This window comes from Bacillus rossius (genome assembly GCF_032445375.1).
Source record: "Bacillus rossius redtenbacheri isolate Brsri chromosome 4 unlocalized genomic scaffold, Brsri_v3 Brsri_v3_scf4_2, whole genome shotgun sequence".
Lineage (NCBI taxonomy): Eukaryota > Metazoa > Arthropoda > Insecta > Phasmatodea > Bacillidae > Bacillus > Bacillus rossius.
In genome coordinates this window covers 24,080,094-24,106,583 of record NW_026962011.1, presented here as the reverse complement: position 1 = coordinate 24,106,583, position 26,490 = coordinate 24,080,094, and the positions used below count along the sequence as shown (strand labels likewise).

General features: G+C 37.6%; 1 protein-coding gene across 1 annotated transcript in view; it reads left to right on the top strand.

Moving 5' to 3' along the window:
• The first annotated feature begins 14,209 nt into the window (after positions 1-14,209).
• Positions 14,210-26,490, top strand: part of LOC134541968 (adipokinetic hormone/corazonin-related peptide receptor variant I-like) — a 75,690-nt gene continuing 63,409 nt past the window's right edge. Inside the window, exon 1 of the mRNA XM_063385731.1 lies at positions 14,210-14,446. Coding sequence (XP_063241801.1) covers positions 14,236-14,446 — 211 coding nt within the window. The 5' untranslated portion in view covers positions 14,210-14,235. The remainder of the gene's footprint in view (positions 14,447-26,490) is intronic.

Below are 26,490 nucleotides of genomic sequence, written 5' to 3'. Positions count from 1 at the left end.
AAATGCTCCACGGGAAGCGTCAATCACTCGTCCCTGTATACCTGATCCGTGTTGTGTGTTAGAGTCTCAAATGACAGCTTTTAATGAAACGTCAAACCAAAGAATTTGGACGCGTGTAGGTACTTATGTACGCGCATTAGAAGTTATACCTACCTACTTACTTGGCGTGATAGAAAAAAAACTTTAATTTCGCATGCAATTAATTAAGAGAAATATAAAAAGGACTGGTATGATATTATAGTTACGGTTGGTAAAATATAAATTCAATCAAATAAAAAAATTAAGTAAAATAATCTAGATAAATTTTTATTAGTAATGAAAATCAATAAATGTGTTGAATGTTTATTCTCATTTATTAATTTTAATTATTTATTAAATAAAAAATAAAAATAAAATCTAACGCAAATAAATTATACATACGGGAACATAACTGCACAAACACTCCCATGAAAACGGCCATGAGACAACTAAACCTTCCACAGACACTCCCTGCCAACGACGATGAAAGCTTCTAAGCAACCTGACATCGTTATACATAAGGAAACATAACCTCACTTATACAAATACACTTGAAAAAGTTTATAAACACAACTTCTGTCACTAATATTCAAAATAAATCAATGTTTTTAATTTTATGAATCGGTAATCAATATCAATCACTAAAGTTTAATATGTATAAGCACATATATAATTTTTATTTGTATGTAGCCTATTTTATCCTGTGAAAAATTCGTTGCATCGTGCTCGCGCATCGTAAAAATTCGCCCTCGTCATTTTTTCGAACGACGCCTAAATAAACCTAACATCAAAAAAAGCAAAATAATTTGCTTTATAAACGAGTTTTAACGTTAGTGCTACAGACCTTGTTTCGGCACAGGGGCCATGCGCTGTTGTAAATATGTACATTACTGAAATCCTGAAACGACAATGATATTGTCTTAATGGAAACCATCTAACAATGCGCCAGAACTCTGTGGCGGATTCGGACTCTCTTGAGGAGGAGGGAGCTGGGGAGGGACGCTTTGTGCTCAGAAATGAATGTTTTCACTGGAAACGTCATTATGTCAAATATAAGTTGCTGTCAGAAAAAAAAAAGAGGGAAAAGATTATTGGGCCTCGTAAGACTCTTTATAGCATGCCATGTTATTTACTTCAATTTCTTGTCGTTACTATTATGTAAGGATTTTCCCCCTGTATATCTATCCCTATAGCTCACCTTGCATTTTATGAGTCGTCTCAAATAGCTAAGTATTGTCTAATTACGGTAAAAAGTCACGCAAGTGTTTATAATTATTATGAACAGTAGCTAATGACCGGCATGCGTCGCTATGCCTCTTTAATTTTTTTTTGTAATTTGTTTGAATTAGGTTCACATATACAAATCATCTCTATCCATCTGTCTATCGTTCTATATATGGCCCTCTATAAATTTCACTATATTTCTCTCAACAAAAAAAAAAATATCTCTATATCACCCTATATCTCAATCCATATCTTTCCATATCACTCTATAACTCTATATTTCTCTATATATTTATTTTTCTATCTATATCTCAATTTACCTCCAAATATATATCTCTCTGCATCTCTATATGTTTCTATAAATATCCCTCTATATATACCTATATACCTCAATATCTATATACCTATCTATATATGTATCTCTCTATGTCTATATCTTCCTATATAAATCTTTGCCATTACAAAACAAAAGACGAACCCACAAACAATCATTTTAAACATACCTATCTATATTTTAACCTACCTTTTTACGTGTCACATGTGTAACATAGGTTTATAAAAACACGCGCTATTCGAATAGAACGTTGTGTCAATATTTCAAAGCAATCGGTGAAGAACTTTCTGAGATTTAAGATTTTGAACGCACGAACATTTACATTTTTAATTATATAAAAGATTGGCGTGACCTTTTAAAAATCGAAAAAATAAGTGATTAAATATCTGGAAACATTTGTGACCCAAAAACAAATGCAATAGCGCTATCAATGATACATTTATAAGAAAATCCCTTTCTTAATTTTAATGACAGAAAAATAAAATAATAACCCACTGAACGTGTGGGACCGAGCCTTGACACTCTCCTAGGATCCAACACAGTGTCAGGTAATTTTAATATAAAAGACTAAAATTTTATACTGAATTGCTTTTCAAGGCATCCGAAAATATTACTATCAAATATCCTATATCACTTAGAATAGTATTGAATTGATTTTGAATTTTTTATTGTAAAACTTATTTTAGTATGCCACTGAAGAAAAATTATAAAACGATTAATGATTACATAATAAACATTAAGTTCATAATAAAATAAATGGAAAACAATTAAGTATTAATTTGGTGTATAAAACATTTTTTTAGTGAACATATGTTACTTTTGTGTATTTTGAAGTCGGTTTTTTTTTTTTCAAGTTGTTTATAAACACAAGATATCTCAGTTATTTAAACAAATACCAGAAGTCATGAAATGACCAAACGTTGAACAAAATTTTTAACACGCATTCAAGAGATCTGGACTCTATTTCTGAATGAAATTACAATGAAAGACATAATAAATTATTTTTTATTGTGAATATATAAAAATAAGTCTTTATTAATTTTATTTGATCCAATTTAACTTTTAAATTGATTAAAGCTGCATCATTCTATTTTTACATTTTTGTCCTTGCTGCCCTTGCTGTCCTTGTCTGTGTTTGTCATGTGTTTATCCATGTCGTATGCTTTATGTTTATGCTATCCTGTGTTTATAAGTGTATTTATTGTGTTATTTTTTTTAAGTGCCTGCCTCTTAAAGGTTTATACTGTTTTAAATTCTTGTTCTATATAAAAATAAAAATGTTAAAGATCGTTCTACCAAAACTTAAAAAACTTCACCGATTGCTTTTTTTAATTTTGACACAACGTTGCATTCAAATTTACGCGTGGTTTTTATATATCTATGTCACACCTGTGACAGGTAAAAAGATAAAAAAATATATAAATAGGTAAAAACATAGATTTTGAATATTTTCATTGCTATAGAGTAACATATATATATATAAAGATATAGGTATATATAGGATAGAGATATAGAGGGATATAGAGATAGATATATGTGTAGAGATAGAGAGGTATAGATATATGCATATAGAGACAGATGCTGTGTATAAGTGTACTTACTTCAAACGAATTACAATAATAATAATAATAATTGAGGCATTGCAACACATGTCGGGCATTAGCTAGTAGTAAATAAAATTTAAGAAAAAAAAAATGTAAGCGTATTGTTGTGGTCGCTTGGATTACAAGCACCTGCGCTCCTGTGTCGAGGCGGTGGAGAGATGGAGAGATGGAGACAGAGGAGGTCGAGAAGAGTGCTCATAGCTCCACGGGTCCACGGCGACCAGAAGCCAGCAGGAGGGCAAGATCCCACGACCCGCGACAGACTTGCGCTGCGCAGATCCCGCCGAAGTTGACGGGGGCCCGCGGAGACCACGGAACAAACCAGGACTCCTCACGTTCCACTCGTCCGTCATACTATTTTCCCCCTTCGGACTGAATAGAAAACTTATTTTTTCTTTTTTAGAAAATATATCTTGTAACGGTTTATTAGTTTGAAAATCATTCTCTTTAAGCACATATAAATCACACCAGTACCCTGCAGACGTTGACCTGCCAGTGTTTATTTAGTTACCTGTATATAATGGATGGTTTGTATGTATAAATATATAACGTTTTTTTAAAATTATGTTCCACTTTAAACTCACTTAATTACTAATCATTGTCATAATCACTATTTGTAGTTACAGAGGATTAAGAACAATAAACATCACAATATAGCAATTTTCATGGTGTTCGGTTGAACGGAATATAAGTTGATGCGCTGCAGCGCCAGCTAGCACAGAGTTACAAAAAATAGTTAAAATAAAAGTTACAATTAATATATAAATAACAATAAAATAGTTACAATAAAAACCTTCTCCAAGGAAAAAAAACTCAGAGGTTCCAACTTTCATGGTGATCGGTCAAACGGTGTCGGAGTTTATCAACATTACAATATATATATATATAACTTTTTTTCGCTCTTATATATGTATATTTGAATATATTTTAGAGATGTCGTTATTTATTAATTACTCTTTTGCATCTCGGTATTTGTATTTAAAAATAAAACTTTAAAAACTGTTCAAACGCAATTTTTTAATTTAATATGAAAGCAGCTAAACAAATAAACAAATAAACAAATAAAATCTTTTCAATGCCTTTCATACATTTTTGAAGTTATACTCTCATCCGTCCGCCCGGACGTCGAACCAGTTAATTGGCTGAAGGGTCACGTGACTGAAGGGTGGACGGATGCGACGGATGACAGATTCTCCTCTCCCGCACATGGCTCCATTACTCGACTACAATTCACCGGCACAGTTGTCGGAATGAACTGGTGTGAACAATGTCAAGCGTGATTCGTTGACAGTTAGCACTCCAGCACACACACGTCATTATGTATGAAATTATTAAATGTAAAGTTTTTAATCTTACGTAACACTTATTTTAATGTGCTATCCACGGCTGCACCTGTCTTTAGTGGGATGGTCATGATGGCTACTATAGTTGATCACGGTTGATATAGAAAAAGTAAACACTTATTGGAATGTGATTCCTTACTAAGTGCAATAGGATTTCATAACAGCAACAATGGACACCCATACGTTATTTTAAAATTATTAAAATTTTAATTTTTCTAATTTGTTAATGTGCATTTTCAAAGCCACGATTATTTTGTGGATTCATTTCACTCCAGGCTAAATTATACTTTTCTGTAGATATCAAGCCTTGTTTTTGAGTCCTCGTAGGTCGACAACACGTAATTGTTTATAACTTCTTATGCTTGTTTGTAACTGACTCAGAGTCTTCAAAGCCGTGTAAAGAGCACTGTAGTCTATTCATCAACGTGAAGCATATGCATTTGTGATTCTAGTCTACTTTTTCAAACAATTATTTGCGAAATAATCGTGGCTCTAGCTATAAGAGTTCACAACCTCTAGCAACAGATCAGCTGCGTCCACACGACACGTGATATAGTCTGTCTAACACTTAGTTTGCAGTACAGAGACTGTTGCCAGATTGATATTACTGAGATTCTTTACATTTTTAATGTTATTTTGCTTACCACCGTTAGTTACATTAATGTATATATATATATATATATATATATATATATATATATATATATATATATTAATGTTACTATGTTTTGAGTTTTCTAAGACCATAAAATAGTGTCTATTGGCAGTATTGTTACAAATCTAGTCACTCTGAAAGAAGAACAAATTAATACTAAACGCCAATTATTTCACAAAAGAAACTATTTGTAGCAGTGTGTCACTATTAATCACAAGACATTCCAATAAATTAGGTGATATGCTCAAATAGAGCCAATTATTAAAAAGTAAAAAAAGTAATAAAAAGGTTGTGCACGTACAAGACAGAAGTAAAACTTCTTGCTTTACTTTGCTGCACTTTCCTGCTCTACCGGTTCCCCCACCACGTACCTAACTATTCCCCTCGTGCGATCGGAATTTCGTAACGCTCGAAAATTGTTGCCTCTCAGTAAAGAAGTTTCACTTCAAAAACTGTTGGAAAAATGAAGGTTGAAACAAAGATGGCGTTTTTTTCAGTTACATCTTTTCAGAAGTAAAATTAGAATTTTGTCAGATTATGTTCTTAATGTATTACAAGAGGATCGCGTTTTTTCCCTCAAAATTCTTATTCCAAGTTTCCGTTAACAGAATTCAATGTTTAAGATTCATTAAAAAAAAAAAAAAAAAAAATTCCATTGTGTTGAGTCATGTCTAAAAGATGTTGTGCTCTATGGCCTGCATCTGGCAACAGAGCACGCCGGAACAAGGACAGCGCGCAGCGCTAATGCATTGGAAAAAGAGAGAGAACGCTCGTTGCACCGAGACCCGCCATAGACGAGTCCTGTCGTCGGGACGTCGGGCAGCTCGCGTGCGGTCTATCTGCTCGTCAAGTCCACGGCGGGAGACGCGCGCCTCCTCCTCCTCCTGCTCCGCCCCCGCGCCCAGGGGACAGCGCGATAAGCCCCACGCGCCGTCGGCGTGGTCGGGATCAGGGGCGCGGGCGGCGGCCACGGGGCGTCCTCGTGCGCGGCGCGTCGCTGATTGGCCCGGGCCCGAATCGACCTCCACCGCCGCCAACCGCCGCGCACCGCACACGTATAGGCTTCGGGCCTGAGACGCACTTTAAGTCTCCTTCCCTAACCCGGAACCCTCCCCGACACACTTAGGTCAGTTGTGTTCTCTTCCGGATACACTTCCTCCAGAAGCTTACTGTTACTGCATCGTTCGTAGCTGGCGTCGATGAATTAATTGTTCGACAGCTTCAACGGGTGTGACAGATGTCCAGATGCTGGCAAGCCCTTCAGGTGCTGCTTGTCTGATTCGAGTCCACTTTTAGAGTATTGGCAAGATAAGGCTAAAAGCCTTGTCCACAACTGGCACTGTTGCTGATCTGAGGTTAAGGTGTGAGAAAAATAAAAGAAAGAAAAGTAATCACCGCTGAGAGCAGGAAGAGACGCAATGTTTCACATCCACTTTCACAGTGGGGTCGGATAACTTATATCGATGCTATGATCCATGATTTGATTGTTGATTCCGAAGCAGGCTTCAGCTACTTGCATCAGCGAACACTTAATCAAGATCCACTGAAAAATATATTATTTTGGTTTGGGTTGATTCGTACGTATTCTGATTTAAATAGCAATCCAACTTGTGTTCAGTTTGCTGCTGCTTTTTAAAACTGCCATTGTTAATGAATTGGCATTCAAGAGTTTCTCAGATAACTGCCAAAGAGAGAATGCCAATATTTTAAATGATTTGCAAGCTTTCCTTGTAACTGAATGTCGAGAGTGTGAACAAGATGCAATTTGTAATCTAAATATATATAACTCAAAGGTGACTGACTGACTGACATAGTGATCTATCAACGTACAGCCCAAACCACTGGACGGATCGGACTGAAATTTGGCATGCAGGTAGATGTTATGACGTAGGCATCCGCTAAGAAAGGATTTTGATTAATTCTACCCCCAAGGGGATATATATATATGTGTATATATATTATATATTTTATTTATATATATATATATATATATATATATATATATATATATATAAGCGAAATACCACTCACTGACTCACTCATCACGAGGTCTCTAAAACTATACACCCGATTGACTTGAAATTTAGCATAGTTACTCATTTTGTGATGTAGACGCTCACTAAGAACGGATTCTGCGGAAATCCGATCCCAAGGGGAGTTTCGGGGGCGTAATATATCAAAATTTCCAGTTTTTGGTAGGAAATCACCATGACAACGGCTGTTGCTTTGTTGATGCTTCATTCGTCTCTATGGCAACGACTATTTCATTGTTAGTGCAGTCCTCATCACCGTTGAAATATTGCGGGTACTTTAAATATCAAAAATTGCCCTTTTTTCGATTATATATATTTTACAGACTTGAAACTTCACAGTAATGTTCCTTATATTATATTATATTATATTATATTATATAGTAATGTTCCTTATATTATATTATATTATATTACGCAGGATGACATTTTCCGAAAATTAGATCCCATGGGTGGTTAAAACCAGGCAACAGTGGGTACTTTGTCTGCATGAGAACAGGATTTTGCATTGTTCATGCCTTCTGCGTCTCCATGGCAACGGGCATCGCGTGGCAGTGGCGTACCCACAAGGAGGGCATGTATAATGAGCGGCGCAAGAGTGATCTGCCTGTAGACTGCCGTAGCGAAGTACGGGTACATCAGTTGTACGTTGCGTGCACGAGTCGGGAAACCATCGGTGCTATTCATTTTCTCTCCGGTACATTATACAGCATTGTAATAAACTTTCACTGATTTTTTTTTATTTACCATTACTGTAAATGGGAGATGTGGCTTAATTTTTTCCCATTAGTATAGCCGTGCGAAGCCGGGTCGGGCAGCTAGTTATACATAAATTTTCACCTGAGATTTATCACGGTGCTGTAACTGGAATTGATCATGCAGTTTGAAACAGGAGATGCTTCTATTCTCTCATCAGCATGTGTTGCAGGTTTTATCGTCCGCAAACTGCTGGGGAAAGTTAATTGTGACAAGTGCAAAGTATGTTTCGTTAAGGAGTAAATTTGAATTTTTGTAATACTCGTGTAAGTTTAAAAGAGTATTCAAGTGTGTCTGACAGTCTGACATAACCATATCAGAACTTGGTCACATTTGTTGCAAAGTTTGCAAATTTATTTGAAGAAGATTACGCATTTCCAAAATGTTTTTGAAGCGCATATAATTCGCAAATCTTTATGCAAGTGAATCTCGAGCCCTGATATGTTGGTAACGGCAAAAACCAATAACAAGTAATTTGTAAAACAAAACAAAAATCCACACATTTTTTTCTTATAATTTAATTAATGGTGTACTGTATTATGAGAATAAACTTAGTTTGGTATTTCAAACTCAGGAATGATTTAAAATGTTAAAATTAGCTAGCTATCTCTGCTTAAATAATTATGTTATGCTACGTTCAACATAATTAAAATTGGCTATAAGTAAAGCAGTTTAATTATTAATTTAAGGTATTCTATATTAATTTCAATATTCGTATTTTATAAAATTATAAACAATTGTTTTACCTATATTTAAATATTTTTTTATTAAAATTTACTTTACTTAAATTATCCCTGTGATTTTTATTGAAATTTACTTAACTTAAATTATCCCTGTGCTTTTAAACATTAAATAATAATTGGATAATTAGTTTCAAGATTAAAATTGTCATCATATAAATGTTCCTTTTTAGATAACTGAGGAGCATTTATAAGTAAAGTACATAACATTCTTTTAGTTTTAGAAAATATTAAAAAAAGACCAACTATCACTTTGCATTCAATCATCGTCTTAAAAGAAATGAAATTTTGTTTTTATATTTAAAATTTTCAAGTAGTTGAAACGTCCAACCAATGATTAGATTATTTTAAAGAAGAATCGAAAACGTAAATTTTTTTTGTCACATGTATTTTACTTCTTGAGATATCTGATTTGGAAAATTTGGGGTCTAATGAGCGTACTAGTGGTTGTAAACCATAAATGATCCACACTAGAGTTCAACGTTAATTTAATTACCAGAAAAATGTATTTCGAATAAGTGTTAAGCTTATGTTGCGAGGAGGGTGAAATAGCGACAGTTTCCAACACTTTAATCCACCATGGCCTCACTCCGAGTGTGAGCATCTAATTAAGTCGGCTATTGGCTCAGCTTATACTACTGTCACGAAGCTGACACAAAATAATACATATTAGAAGTGTTGAGAGGTTCGTGAATTTTCCGGCACAAACTTACGTTGTGTAAATTCATTCACTAATTTTTTTTAACCGTATCTGTTTTAAAGATAATGCTAACAAGCTATTATAAACCGAGTTATATAAGAATATAAAATAATGTTCAAATGCTACAAAGGCAAAAACCGACCATGTCTGCAATATAAGTATGATAAGGTACAATCGGACAAAATATTCCCCCCTTACTAGTACAGTTATGCTCAGACTAGATGTGATGACTTTGAATTAAAAGGTCTGGAGTAGCTGTATGGTAGAATGAATATCTTCAATGATATCTTCACATCGCGGCTCGAGATGGAGCCAAATAAATCCGGAATGTTTTCGACGTATAACTTCTTATCTCTCGGTATACAGCATTTGGCGGGAGTAATTTCGTGAATGGAATGGAAGTTGCATGGAACGGAAATGTGTAAACATGGTGCTGACATCTGTGGCGGATAGTGAGTACCAAAGTTCCCAAAGCCAAAAGGGGATTTTTATAGTATTAACTTTTTCATGAATTTTAACAACATTGACAGTATTTTAATAAAATTCTTTTTTTTCGAAAATCAGGTCCGAAGCCGGGATTTAGTATTTTTTCAAGTCTCTTTCGCTTTTGTCGGAGCCGTTTTCATTATATAGTTAAAATTTTTGGTCTGCAAATCGATTGACTCCATAGTCGACGTAGCTGCTCCAGCAGCGAATTCCAGAGGCGGGTGCGGAAACTATACGTGTGATTCGCGTTCAGATATTTAGTTAAAAACACAATTTGCGTATATTTATTGAGCTCGGAATTATTTGGAAGCATTCTACGTTAAATTTCGAGTCCGATATTCGTATATAAGTGTTTTTGTAAGATGAGGACACATTTATTATCTTTGAAAGATTTGTGCAATGGGAGTGCATGACTTGATGTAAGTTTTTGGACATACGCCATTGCTAAGAACTTTTTCTGTTGAAGAAAGCTAAAAAAATAAGATAAAAATAAATAAATAAAAATACCCAAAAGACAAAAAACACATTTTAAGCAAAAAATTGCTGTTGTCAACAGGATATAAACACCACAAAATATTCCGTAACAGGAATATGGTCAACAAACAAAGAAAAACAAAGAAAAATGTACTAAGAGAACGAAAAAAAAAACCCATAAATGATGACGACACAAAAAATATTGAACCCATAAAAATTCAGCACAACGGTTGAAACGAGACTAAAACACGACAAAACGAAAAGACGAAACAAACACAATAGTTTTCCAAAACAGAATAGAACTATAAAAAAAAATCATCATTGGGTTGTTGGGTGGCAGGGAGTGCAAAATAAGCATTTTATGTTGAGGAACAAATGTCCGGAGACGCGGGTCACTGATGCCCGAATGAACCACGAACACCAGTAGGTGTTGAACCCTGCGAAGGGTGCGGACATCGCGACAGTCCGGCCAATGGGGGTTCGCGGCCTGCCCTTCGCACCTCTCTTCGCGGTCGTCAAGGGAACTACAGGTTCCCGGGACATCTGCGCACCACGGCGTCGTCAGGGAAGGAAAGCGCTGGATGGCCGGTGCGCAACCTCCGCAGTTACGACTCGACGAGCGACGGCCGGGACAGGACGACCCACCGATTGTTGAGGCGAGCGTCCGCTCGTATTGGACCCGGTAGCACGAGGGGTCTATTACATGCGAATGTTCTTGTAAGCCACAAGGCAGGCTTGTACTTAAGATTTTTAACATAAAATATTTTGTAAGATAACTTGTGCATAATCACAACCGTAATATGATCTTGTAATTTTTCCTTTGTTACTAGTTGTGTATTATATACATATTGTTTTAATTATAATAAACTTGTTCTTAATTAACTTAAATACATCTTGACTCGCTCTTATTTATTTGTTTCATGGAGTAAATCGAGCAAAGGAACTTTAAATTATTTCCAAGTCTTTTTTTTTTGAAGAGTAATGATTAATTACGCTGGCATCTTATGTGTTATTGTAATTACTAACATATGCCTCATTTTTTTGTGTTGGCAGCCAGCTGGTGTACCTATTCAAGCGGGTCAAGTTGAAGACCAAAACAATTAATGCTCCCAAGACAACTTGAGTGCGTCGTGTTAACATGTTTTATTGTTTTATATTTCATTATTTCATGTTAATAAATCGTGTTACTCTCACGACACAAGTTTTCTTGTGTCGCTCTAACTAAATCCCTTGTTTACCCTACCCGGGGGGGGGGGGGGGCAACAAAGTAACACTGGCAGTTCATCATCCAACTACAGAATTTCTCAATTTTAAGGTGATCAATAATTCCGGTTGTTTACGTTGGAGGCCATGTTGTTCGACTCGGGTCGCCTGCTGGGCAGCGGAGACACGGCTAGTGATTGCCCGCTGCGACCGCTGCAGAAGCACTGCGCTGCTGAGGCGCAGCGGCTGAACGAAGCCACGCGATGAGCGCTGATGGCTTCGCCCGCCGAATGCGCCCAGCGGGTGAAACGGCAACCAAATCGTGCATCAACATCAAATGTAAGAAAGTTCCGAAGCTAGAGAGCATAAAAAAAGTTTTGTCCTGTGATATTTTTTGTTTTGCGCGTTGCTCTCCACTCCTTCCATCGGACGCTGACCCTAGATTATCTGCACGGACGAAGATTGGCAGCTGTAAATATAATTCTGGCTCCGGCTGTTGAGAAGCTCTGAGACGTTTCCTTGGACTCCGAACTCTACAGTTGCTTATGATTATCCCTTTGTTTCGTAGTGGTATTTCTATGATACCAATTTGTAAATATGTTACTATTTGCAATGTTTCAGTGTTATTGCCGAAATACCTCGCGTGAGTAAGCCTTGTGCTGCTATCAGGCGATCCTAACAAGAACAAGCAACATTGGCTGCTTTAATTTTTCCTTCCGCCACGTATGCTAAAAGTTACACAATATATTCTAATTTATTTTTAATATATTTCTGTGTGCCTCAAAGGGTAACAACATTATTCATGAAACATTACGTTTTGTGGATAATGTGCATCTCAAGCCATATGTAACAGCTGAGATCTTACATTCATTTAAATAATGATAAATTCTCAAAATATTTGTTTCCACTCTAAAGCATTTGTACTTATATGACTAGTTTTAGTACTAGAATTTTATTGTTATGAAGTGTACTGCATTAACTGTATTAGAGTAAATATTTTAATACTTATTTTTTATATTAAACATTTATCTGCGCCACAAAAGCTTTAAAAGTGATATTCTTACAGTACCTAAGCTGTATACCATATTCAGAAAAAATAGCATGGAGAACTAACGGTTAGAAACCGATGTGTGATACTTTATGCTACGTTATGGTCAAAAAATATCGTTAAGAGCATTATGTAATTGTTAAACTTATTTTTAAAATGCATTTTAAATGCAGAATTAGAGATTTTCGAGGTCTGCAGCCAGTTACACAGCGCTACATCACTGCGTAGTCTACTTCTAAGGGATAGCATTAGGTAAAGAAATAACATACGTTACCACCACAAAAAAACATCATTACTTTACCTGTAATTAAGATGTTCAAAATGTTGTCTAGCTACATAGCGTATTTTTTATATTTCAGCGTCACATAAGTGTTACTGTACGTATTCTAAGCGTGATGTCATTTAATAATCCGTTTACAGTTCACTATCGAAGGGCTCCAAAATCATACATTGGAGAAGTATATATAATGCTTTCAAAACTTGTTAATTCATTATAAATAGTGTACTTTATTCGAATTACCAAGGTGGCCACAGTATTTTTGACATATTGAAAAATATTTTATACTGCAACCATTAATGTAATTATTAAAATGCCAATACAAAGTTTTTCAACAACGACAATTGCAGATTTTGACATTAATAATCTTTCTTCAAAGTTCCGTTTTCCAAAATCATTTATGTAATGTCTAGAAGTTTCTTATAATTACATTTCTACAGTATTATAATATATTACCTTAACAATCACTTTACGACAAAGGTAGTTCCTATTTAATTTTACAAAAATCTTTAAAACATCGTAAAGTAAGGGATACTGTTACGGAAACTAAGAAATATATGCACAGAAGAACATTTTAAATAGTCTCGTTCAATTCAAAACCAGAGTGAACTTATACTAAAATACTGCATTGATTTAAATTACTCTACTCAAAAAGCTGCAAAAACCATGACGAATATCTAACTCGCCAATCAGCTCAGTCAGCCAGAAGTATTCGCCGATTGGACAGTAGCTTCAGCCTAAATCGCCCGAAAAATCGTGAGTATAAAAGAATGTCATAATACGTAAAAAATATAATAATAATAATAATGTACGTGGGATAACACGACGCGTTTACGTTAATATTCACTCATCTGTTTTCACCCGAAGATCTTCGGGAAAGAATTTGAACACAATCACGGCGTACCATTGGCGCAACTTATAGTTTGATTTGAGAAACTTGAACACGACTGTTTCTGAATTTCTTCTTAAAGAAACGTTTAGCCGAAAAAGAGCCTTGAAACAGTGCTTCTTAGAGGACGTTAAAAGAAACCATCCTTGGTCGTACCTCATTCTCACCAGAAACGTCTCACGGAAGCGCGCTGCTTGACGGGTGTTTCCAGGAATCCAATATGTCCTCATCTGAATTTCAAAAACCCGACGACCTCGCGGGCAGCGTATTACAAAAAAAAAAAATAAAGTGCTCCGTTGAAAGTTCCGATGTGATGGATCCGCCGCTGCTCGTCGTCCACTATCGCGGTGGATTGTGGGTCACGACGAGACGCCGGGCGGGAGACGATCGCCGCTCGCTCCCGGTTGGGCAACGGCGCGGCCGGAGGAACAAACAAGCGCGATAAGCCCCGCCCATGCCGAGAGCGCGACTCTGCGCTGCCGTCTCTCTCCCCCACCAGTGGCGCGAGCTGGCACAGGACGACGAGACACGCCGTCCACGCCGCTCCGAGCACGTGGTCTCGTCCACCGACACGGCAGGTCAGGGTTGGGGTTGCTCCCGCAGTTCCTTCCCTTCCTGTGCACGTACACAGTCTCTTCCCGTCTGCCGCCGGAGAACCATGTACAGTGAGTGCTCTTCAGAACTTGCTACTTCATAAGAAAAATGTGGGTGCGTGTTCTTATGTGCGCGCTTTGGAAGTTATTATTACTTGGATGCGAGAAACAAAAACTAACTGTAATTTTGCATGCAAATAATTGATAGAAATAACATAGTAAAAGAACTGGAGAGATATTATAAATACTGTATGGCTAAGGAGCCCGGGTCCCTGCGGGGAATGATTGCTGACCTACGACTGTCGGAGCTGTAGCCGGCTCTCGCCAGGACTCCATAACGGGCGTGTGAAGCGAATATACAGACTCTCCCGCTTCAGGGTAACCCATGGCCTTCCCGTGGCGCCAGTGTTGACGTAACAGATATGGGCAAGGCCGCGGGCTGCTCACTCCTCTGACTTCCTCGGTGCGTCGGAACGAGTATTCTGGTGGGCTAGTGGTATGTGGACGGGCGGCTACAACACCCTTGGACCATCCGAACACCTATCGGGAGGGGGGGGGGTTCTTGGACCCCCAAAACCCTAGGTGGTGTCTAAGAGGCATCGGGCTCGCAGTGAAGAACCCAGGATGCGCATGGAATAGCGAAGGGCTGTTGTGTGGCTCGGGGCCGCCTCCGGCCGGGTCAACCCGGGTCTTAATCGGCTGTAACCCTTTGGCGGGGGAGAGCCTGAGGTGAGTAACTGATGATATCCCTGGCCCCGTCGGTGGCGGCTCGGCGCCAGCGGCTGCCCGGTACAGCACTCCACCTGAATATGAAGAGTGCCACGGGACTGATCCATTACTGGATGAAAGGTATTCCCTGCTGAGGTTTCCTCTAACGGCCCTGGATCGGTGTTGGAGATGGACTCGTGGTAGCAGTGGTAGCTCCTAAGCTTGGAGCACACTTACAGGAGTCCCCGCTGTGTTGACGAGTGGAAGTGTTGAGCTACTTAATGCTCGGGTACAGCTAGTAGAGGTTGATGTCCTCGGCTGGATCACGAGCAACTGGGTGCCCGAGGTGTCCCAGGGATGTGATAGGTGTGGCTCCGTGTCGGTACCACTGGTCCCTCAGTGAGGGGCTTGCACTTGAGGGTGACCTGGGGTTATACCGGTGGGTTGACGGCTGGTTCGGTGGCGCCCATGTTGGGATGGGTCTCCTCAACCTCTCGACGTAGCTGTTCGGCTGTCGATAACCATGCCGCGTCTAGAAACGGCGTACCCGTTTCTAGGCTCTCGGAGACCATGCCTTTGGGATTGGAATTTATTCCTATTTTGGACATGTAAAAGATCCATCCTTCACTACTTCCCGGGTTTGCCCTCTGGGAATAGTTACCGGGGGAGCGGATGTGCATGGCCTTGTGGACCGCGAGAGACTTGTTTGGTAAAGCAAAAAAAAATTAAATATATTATTAGAATTCTATATTAATATAAACACGTGCATACAATTAATTATTTTATTTAGTAAATTAATCGAGATAATTTTTTATTATTAATTAAAATCGATAAATATGCTTAATATTTATTCATATTTATTAAGTTTAATTATTTATTAAATAATAATGTAATAATTTATAATTTTTTGATGCAAGTCAATTATTCATACGGGAACATAACCTCACATACACACATACATATATATACTTGAAAGAGTTTATAAACACAGTTTCTATCACTAATATTCCCAATAAATAAATGTTTTCAATTACGTATATGAACCAATATTCAGTTTCAATCACTAAAGCATTTGATTTAAAAGCACATGTATCATTTTTTGCATGTAACTTTTTTTTAAAACCAGTGAAAATTACGTTTCACGGTGCGTGCACACCGAAAAAAATTCACTCTCAATTTTTTTTTCATAACGCGCCTAAAAAAGTATCACTTCAAAAAATATATATAGTGGATTTTAATCGGGTAACCAAGCTGGCCATAGTATTGGCATATTACAAAATGCTTTTAGTAGTTATAGGTTCAAAAAGGGCGGGTCCTTCAATTAAATGCCGAGTTAATGAAACTTGGGATGGTGGTTTGGTATGGTACAGTAGTGCCCCACCCAATTTATACAACAAAAAATCCTCGTGGAAACTTTTTGAGGGCCGAAAAACCCCAATTTTTTGGCAATTTTTTTCAGATTTTTGTTTATAACATTTTTCTTTTGCCTCATACAACTTAGACTATTCTATTCGATTTTGTAGAGCGTTATATTTCCTACAATTTTCGCTATTCAAACATCTTATTTGACTTCATACTTCCCGAGATAAAGGATTTCAGAAATGTGCGAAATATCCCAAATTGGCAAAATATGGCCAAAAAACTGGTTTTTGCTGTATATGTTTCATATTACAACATATCCAATGGTATCATGGTACTTGAATCCAATTTCCTACGTTAAGCAACCTCCCCCACCCTTTATTACCCCCATCCCCCCGCACCGTGATGATAATGTTGTACAGATAAAAAACCTGCCAAAATCATTCGATTTGTCTTTCGCTTAGTAACCCCTCCCCCCCTCAATGTTTTTTTTAAAAATAAATTTCTCTTATCTGTCTTCATGCCTCAACAATTTGCTATAAATTTGATTATTAAAATTTCAACCTAAAGTTTTCAACATCGGTGACTACATATTTAGATATTAATAATATTAATTAATAACATTTCTTCAAATATACTATATGTTGTCCAAAATAATTTATTTTAATGTCCAGTAGTTTCTTGTAGTTATAGTTCTGCAATAATAATGATACCTTACCTTAACAATCACGAGGCACGACAAAAGTAGTTCCTACTTGGTCGGTGCGACTCCAGATCCTTGCTATTAAAACCACGGAACGACATGAACGTGTGATTGACGATAATTAACAGTCTGTAAATGAAATGGAACCAAGAAACACGTCACACGTCACTCCATCTCGGAGCTGAAACCGTTGTGCGACCGCGGGTGTCCTGGGCTAAGCACACGAGTCATTCTCGCGAACGTAAATATAATTAAATACCTACTATGGAAGCATGACGTTTACACCAGCATAGTATAGTTAAACCATAGCAGTATCTACTGGGTAGCGATTCCAGTGTCTGAAGTAACTAAGGCATTGTATGGTCACAGATTTAAAGAGGGTGTTTATTACATAGCAGTTATTTCTTGAAAAAGCGAATCTACTGGGTGTGTCTGGAGCTTGTTACCCCGCGCTCTGGGCGTGCAGCGGTCCTCATTCGCCCGAGCGACTTGACGCGCGGTCTTCGAAGGTGACGCGGTCACCGCCACAGACAAGTGTCCGGTGTCACCAGCACCAGGACTATCAAGGGGGGGGGGGGTGCACTGAAATAAATTTTTGTGTATTTTACAAGGAAAAATCCTCGGAAACCCTGTTGCCAAGGATATTACTTGTAAAACTACAAGGCAGAGCTTTTGTACCATGTGCGATTTTGCAAGGCTCTGCCTTGTAGTTTTGCAAGAAATATCCATGGCAACAGGGTTTCCAAGAATTTCCCTTGTAAAAGTACAAATTTTTTTTTTTAGAGTGAAGGCAGCGGAAATTTGCAGAAGGGCCCGCGCGGCCCTAGAGTTGTGGGCGTGGGTTTTAACCGGCACAAGTCATCTCTGGATACTGTATTCTTGTGTGTTGAGCGCTGCCTTTGTTTCGACCAACATGCATGCATGCAAAAAAAAAAAGCACAAAATATTTAAAATATACAAAAAAAAGTTTTCCATAAAATTATTATTTTTTTTTGCATTATTGTGTTTATCCCTTTTCATAGTCACAGTTTTGCGGCCCCCCCCCCCCCCCAAAGTGAGGGACTTCTTAATTCCCGGGGCGGGGATTGGCCCCCCTGCCCCCTCCACCATTTGGCGGGATTTGCGCCCATGACCCACTCTCGCCTGTTGTGTGTCGCTCGAAAACAAGTAACGGGTCCTCATCTGTAGACATCTCCTCTCCTTGCATTTAAGTCTTGTTGTGCGCGGTGCGCAGAAGTGTGTGCAGGATTTTATTTCCGGGGAAAGGAGGGGGGGGGGAAGTGCGATTAGAATCACTTTCCCCGCTGTTTGCCTTCAAATATTGGTGAGAATTATATATAATTTTATGAATTTGGGTTGGGAGGAGGATATATACTCCATCTCTTCACCATCCCCCCCCCCCGGACGGTTTACGTGCCAGCCCTTGTCGGGTGTTTTATTTACAAACTTAACAATGCCTTCTCGTATCGTAATTACTTAATAATTACTGAAACAATCGAGAAACCTCTAAGATGAAACCTCACAACTATAAGATTTTTTTTTGTTCTACTAATATCTTTATTGTAAACGTCACGTTTTAAGGATAGCCAGAAAGCGCTCTATGTACGATTTATTTACCACAAAGTAGTAACTAGTTCTCATATTGACTCCTCTGTGAACTGAAATTGCGACGAGAAGCCGGCCCTGGAATATTTGCGCCTGTATGTCTTAACAATGTATGAATGTTCCTGACTGCACAAAGTGTGGATTGTTTACGTACTTCCCCCCGCAGTTATGCAATCACGTGTTGTTACAAACTCTTTATCAACATCCACAGAGTAAAAAAAATCTTTGTACATTTCGCAAATTATTATTTTCAAATCAGATCCCAAACATTTTATTTTTGTAACACAAGTCCAATTCATACATATTACAATATTACTGTTTCACATTCTGTTATCACTCAATTGATCTGATTAAGCGTAGTGGAATATTTTTTTTTCAAATAAATTTAATCTTAGAATAAAAATGTTTTCCTTATCGGGTTGAGAGCTAGATTACAAATTGGGTTTTTTTATACAAAGGTAAATAACCTTTTTTGCTGCGTAACTTAAGCATTCGTAAAAAAATATTCAATGAAAGCTTTGCCCATGACTCCATCACGTGAGGTTAACGAATATGTTATTGGTTCAAACAGATTGTCAAGTATAGGCTACTCGTCAAGGTAGGACAGCATTGCACAATAGCAGGACTAAGATTTCAAGTATATGCTCGCTAAACAAACAAAACACGAATGAAACAATCAATAATGTCATTATTATCTATTTATTATTATTTTCCATTGCATATTTTGTACATTTTGGAGTTGCATTAGCTTGTAACCCTCACCACAGAATAAACAATTGGTAACAGAAGCGACAAAGTGGGTTTACCCGCGTACTCGCTCATCGTTTGTTTACTTTTCAGCCGCCATCTTTTCGGGGCGCGTTTAGCCAATGCTGGGATAGCAGTTTAGTCGGATTTGAATTAAGTACTGTATTAGTTAGTGATTGCGAGTGAATTCTGGCATTGTAAATTATTTAATTATGTATGCTTCACGTTTGTGTACATTGATTAAGATTATGCAAGGATTTTTTTTGTTTTGTATTAACGTCTAATATATTTGTACAAACGTGTACACACAGAAAATCTGACAAGATGGACAAAATAAGCTAATCAAAATGACATAATGATATGTTGTCCTCTCATTAAGAGCTAAAATTTACAGACAAGAAAGTTTATTCAGTTAGTGTCAATAAGAAAATGATTAAGTAAACTTAAATGTTAAATTAATTTGTGTTATGAGATTCTACTTATTTAACAAGCTAAAAAAAAGTAGGTAGCTATTTAGGCCTACATTAGAAATACCTAGATATGATGTGCATTTACAAAGTTTATTATAAGTATGTAAATACATATTTTATACGTGTTAACTTCATAAAGTAGGGGCCAATTAAAAGCAACGACTTAAAGAAATTCACTCTCAACATTACATTAGGCCTACAGGAAAATAAATCACACGTATGTTAAGTGTGGCATTTGTAATATAAATGGCATAATAAATTATAGACAAAAATCACTCTACATTTTGATTGCTGTAGTCTTAGGTGCATTGTGGCAAAAAATAAATAAATAAAGGCATCGAGACACGTTGCATGGCAGTAAGCACAGAGTTACACAAATATCACCTATTCTTTCCAGCAAACGAGATGACGGACAAGAAGAAGCCTACTGGCTTTCAATCATTATTTAATAACATGTCGACGAGTTACACCAAAAATTATGCATTCTTTCTGAAATAAATTTGTTCTGTACTTACTGCACAATTCCCTGAATCACGGAACACAAGGCTAGAATGCGCACGAACTAGCTTATTTATTACAATACAAAAGAATAATGTTGATTGGAATCACGCATGAATACTCTAAATACTATGAATTCAAACATATTTGTGAAATTACGACGAATTATTGTATTTACTACCACACAAACTGTTCATTAAATCATACGCCCATTACTTTCAATGGGAAAACATTGTTTATTTACATTCGTGTACGCCCCGAGAGCATCAGATTGCTGGTACGCACTAACCAAGGATAAAACCACATTTTGTCGCTTCTGTTACCAATTGTTTATTCTGTGCCCTCACTGTTAGTAGGAGGACCAAAAGGTGAAATACTAAAATGCAAAATATTTAAGCGACCTGAAATAATTCCAAAACTCTGCATGGGACACGAGCGATACAAGGGTGGAATGAAGAGGGTGAGTGAGTCCTCTTGGCGAGCGATAGCGGGCGACGAGAGACGGGCTTCGTATGCAAGAATCAGAGCACCTGAGATGGTGTTGCGGCGCGGCAGAGCGAAGCTGTGTGTTGGGACCGAGGTGCGTGGTGAGAGAGAGAGAGAGAGAGAGAGAGAGAGAGAGTGAGAGAGAGACTGTCGAGCCGAGCTCCAGTGGGAAGAGTCAACTGTAGACATATTACACTGAAATAATTTTTTTTGTACAGTTATGAAAATTGTTGTGGTATTTATATAAAAAAGTGTGAATACTAATTGTTAAATAAATTCTAATTAATTATTATTGCTATCCTTTCCGAATCTGTGTTTCCACAAGTAAAAATAATTATCCCTTCGTTCAAGTTGAATACCTGCCATCATCACTCAATACTTGTGAATAAATTGAAAAGATTAAAAAATAATAAAAAGCGCAATAAGAAAGTACAAATCCATTGTTCGAGAACAGCATGGGGTGTTTAAATTAAAAACATAGAATATTGACTTTTTAAAAACTTCGGGAACCAAACCAGGAATAAAGTCCTAAGCATCTCGGCTACAAACATATGGTTTATCTGACTTCTGGCGTGCTTCGTATTTCGGAAATCAACTATTCATCATAACGTGGTACGCCAGCAGGTGTGATTGACCACAGCTGAACGGAAATGATCCGAAAATATTTGCAATAATTTTTATTTTAATATTTAATAAAAAAAATCTTGCTTTTTAATGGTCTAAAATCGGCTGTAAAGTGAAAATATTGTTTACATTTATACTTTTCTATCGAAATGAATGTATGTGAAGTAATACAATTATATTGTATAGCCAACCATAGGGGTTTATTTTGGTTTCCTTGTTTACGAATAAAATTCGCTTACTGGACGGAGTCGGCATTGGTAGCATCTGCTGTCAAAGAATGACAAAGAAGGCGCGTTATCCTGGGTGTAGTGTATCGGGAAGGAAATTGTCTGTCAGCGCCGCGGACGCCTGGAGGTCATGCAACCCGAAGCACGAGGCGCGCTGCGTAGTTTCCCGCCCGCGAGGGTGTGGTGGGGGGGTGGGGGGTGGATGACATCCGACCCGCGCGGATCGTCGTACGGCGCGGCGACGGCAAAACAACCCCCGCGAGCGGCGCGCTCTCCCATTGGTCAGCGGCGGCGCCACACCTCGCCTCGTTACGGGGGATGCGATCCGTATCTCGGGCCTCTAACGAGAGCGGCGACCTTCGGCCGAGGCGCGGCTGCCGTCCTGGACCTGCGACAAGTCGTGGCGTCAACAGACAACAACCCCCGGGTGAAGGTCTCTTCGGCTCCGTCGTGTTCCTGAGCGCGCCTCAAGTATACAGGACGTCCCACAATTAGAGTGTGTCCGAGAGCGCCTGAAGTTTACAGGACATCCCACATTGCGATTTGACCGAAATAACGCCGACATGCAAGCTAACACACTATTTAGCACCGAAATGCATATAAAAACATGAATCAATCAGTAATTTCAAAATACTTAACTCAAATGAAATATTTTTTTAATAAATAAATAATTTTATTATTTTTTTTATTTATTCATCATGAAATTTTCTACCATTATATATGAATTAAATGAATTGGAATATTTATTATGTTTTTTTTATCCGGTATCACTTGTTAGTAATACTTTATATGTTTTCACATTTTTTAAACACAAACAAAATTTTAATTGATTTTTATTTTTCTGAGTAGTTCTGTTTTATAAATTATTATTTCTAATGATTTAATTGTATAAGTACAACATGTGTCATACAAGAAAAAAGCCTATTTTGGTGAAATAAGTACGGAATTAAGAAATATATACTTTTAAAATTTTTATTCACATTTTTTTATAAATGAAAATAAAAATAATATAAAAACAATAAAACCAAATTTTCCTGTTTTTGAAACTAAATTGACCTAAAAATATATCATTGAAACTTCTCCCCAACGATAACTATACTTCAAACCAGGAAAATGTAATAGGCCAATCAATTACAGCTCTGAATTTTAAAATATTGTTGTTGGACCACAATTGTTTTCGTCAGATATTAATGAAAAATATTCCCGAGCTGTAAAAGGTCACGGAAGAAATCATAATTATTTACACTTGCGTGGCAATTTACCACTGTTATGATAGCAGTGAGAAGAAACATAACTTGCAAGATATGCATAATATGCTTCCGTGATGGAATCCACAGGAAATGATTTCAAAAACGATAAAGCCTCGTTTTCCCGGCTTTCCTTGGTCCGAATCTCTGGATAATATGGATCAGAATTTGTAGACATTGATGTCTTGTAAACAATATCTTTTATTACAAAACTTAGTTTTTTAATTTTAATAAACTATAAGGATTTAGTTTTACTTATTACCCATATTACCCGTTCTATTCGGATTCTCGATTTTCTGAATTGCCTTTGCTCCCAGTTAGTAACGATAAACGATGTTTAACTGTAATAATATCGACAAGAAAATGACACAACTATGTAGCATAGTGTGATACCCAGCCTTAAGCATTTCCCATCTGGATTTTTTTCCAAGTGAAACTTCTTTAGAGACGGTAGGGTAAGTCAAGACAATGACTCACCACAGCTTAAATAAAAAGAAACAACGCATAACATTCTTAGCGTGTTTCTCGTCGCCATGTTTGTTACAATAGTTAACCTCTGGTGCTGACTTCATTGTTTGATTTTATCGTTGAAGTATTTTTTTTTATCTTGTCGTTCAAATGGATTATTGAAGTGTGAAGTTTCACTTTAAACGCGCGTGGTGGCCATTCACTTAATTTTTAAATCTTGGATTGACAAAAAAAAAATATATTTTTGTAAATATTTTGCATCTTGTTACAGTCGGACAGTCATTCATCAGTAGTATAATTGTGGAGTTTTGGGGACAGGTTTCGGGCTAAGAATGAGTAATAGATCAGTGACTGACATCCATATAGGATTTCGGTAACCTTATACCGTCTAAATTTATTTTTTTTAATCCAAAAAGACTCGAAAAATAAATTTTTCGAGAGGAAATGTATCTTTTAGAGAAAAAAATCTACAAAACATGAAAAAAATAATATTTTCTCAACAGCTGGCATTTGCCTCTCAGAGGCTAGAGAGTTCATCACATTAGCTAACTTCCTTTAAAAAAAACCTCTATTGAGTTAATGACTGACTGACTCCAATCCCAACATTAAATTTTAAAATTAAATACAAATTAAGAAATAAAATTATTTGATAAAAACACTTGCGTCACGAATTTCGTAGTAATTGATTCAAACCCAACGATGGCCAGGCAAAATTTTTAATTTATAATTTTCCCCGTAGGAACAAAATTTTCTACATAACACGAAATTTAATGTTTTATGGTGTAACATGCGTATGAATTGTCCTATATAATAATAATAGCATAAGAATGCAATTATCTAGCACTGCGGGTGAAGCCGAAGATTAATAGGTTCCGGTTTTCATATTAACTACACCAGTTAACGAATTTTCACTTGAAAAAAAAGCCCAAAGGCAGGTGATATGTTCTTTTGAGTTATAAAATATAAGATTTGGCAAAATATTTAAAGATTCAAAATGGAGGGGCTTAATCCTCCTCAGAGCTTTAATTAAACGCATGAATTACTCACTAACGTCTCGCTGACATCTAGGCCGTGGTTGGGGGAGAAACGGTGAGCTGGTATCCGGAGGAACCTCACCGGCCCAAATCAACGTCCGCTACGTCTCCCACTTGCGAACACGTTGGTGTTTGATACCCTCCTACGACAGGACCTGGATTGTCGAGCTGGGAGTTGATTGGTCTGGCCGCTCAGCCAACATGTCCTCCGTTCTAGACTTTGACGAGGGCGGGAAAGAGTATACCCATAACGATGTTTCAATTTTTCACTATATCCGCTCACCGGTATAATCAGCGTAAACCAAGGAAGCAGTAAATCTAGAGTTTTTTCTCCGGTTTGATTAATTTTTTTCTTCATGAAATTTGAAGTATTCACACAGCAAGCGTTTAGGTTCCCGCCTGGTCAGACGTGTTTATTTTTGTGCTAGTGAGGCGGGTTGATAGGTGTGACGCTTGCTGGTGTGTCTAGCGCGGTATCGCCTCTCAGAGCTGGCGCGCAGACTTCTCGTCGTGCACAGGGAAACTGTGAGATTATAGCGGTAACCATAAAAATAAGTGGCAGAGAAATGAAGTTAAAAATGTATTGCAAGTCTCTTGAGTGCTTTCAAGAATCTGTACCGGGTGTTTCATGTCAAAAGGTTTTTTTTCATAAAAAAAACTCTCGCTTAAGACCTTTTCACTGTTATAAAAAAATAAATACGGAAACAGAACTACCCATTCGCCCTCGATGCATTCTTAAATTGTTTTGAGTAAACAGACCCCACTGGGATAGTTCATAAATCACGTATGTTTTTTTCTGAAGCTCTGCACACCGTATGCGCGCCCGGATCATGTCCGATCTTCCCAAGTGTTCCTGGTTTGTGTGATTTGTTTCCGGGTCTATTTCGTCTGTTTTATTTGAGTAGTCACACAGTTCTCCTAGACGGAGAAGTCATAAGACAAGTGCAGCGAGTGCAGGGAGAGGAATAGCCATGGTTGCGGGGACCGCCCCCAGCACTAGCGCGCACGTGGTGTTCTCGGGACCCCACGGATCACTCTAAGCTAGCGGTGGATCAGATGCAGACATTCTCGAATTCGACTCCCGGAGAGTTCCTCGAATATAACCCTCGAATCGAAATCTATGTGTCAAGGGGTCAAAAATAAAATCATGTACGATAAATGAAAAAAAAAACTATCAACTATGGCGTTGAATCGTTCGATCTACCCTTTAAATGGTTGTTTCACAAATTAAGTTTCCAGAATCAATACATATTGCAATTTTATTTATATAGTCTCATGTTAAAATTAAAATATCCTGGGGAATTGTTACAGGATAGGTATGAATTAAAAAAAAAATACCTAGTAGGCCTAAACTTTAGAGGTTATCAGTGTTAAATTGTTTGATTTACATTATAATCTCCTAATTAAATCTTTGAATTACAAATCCTTCGAATACAAAGGATCCGGTGGTATTTTAGTATTAGATGATTTGATTGGCCCATCCCTACTTAAAACGCGATGGCTGGACTGGGATTCGAACCTGGGTCCTCGCTGCGTTTCCTTCTCTTAGCGTCCTGATGTCGACTTCGTTGCCTCGCGAGCTGGTTGACAACATAACGACCCGGCAAACAACGAGGCTGACGCAGAAAGAAACAGTGTGAGCACGAACACAACTCCGACTATTGATGACGTTGTGACGGTACGCACCGTAATCCATGCGTATTTACACACATTTCGTAACGGCAACAGTGACGTCACAAAATATAGTACTGCATCTTTATTTTATATAATCTCGGGGGGAAAAAGTCGAAAAAATTGTTGTGCGTGAAACATGAGAGTAAAAAATCAAAAATAAATATTTGGTTTATAAGTGAAATAATATGTTTCACAGATCTAATAGTTTGTTCAAGAAACACATTAACTATTGGCGTATCCAGCTACACATCCCTCCTTTATTTTTA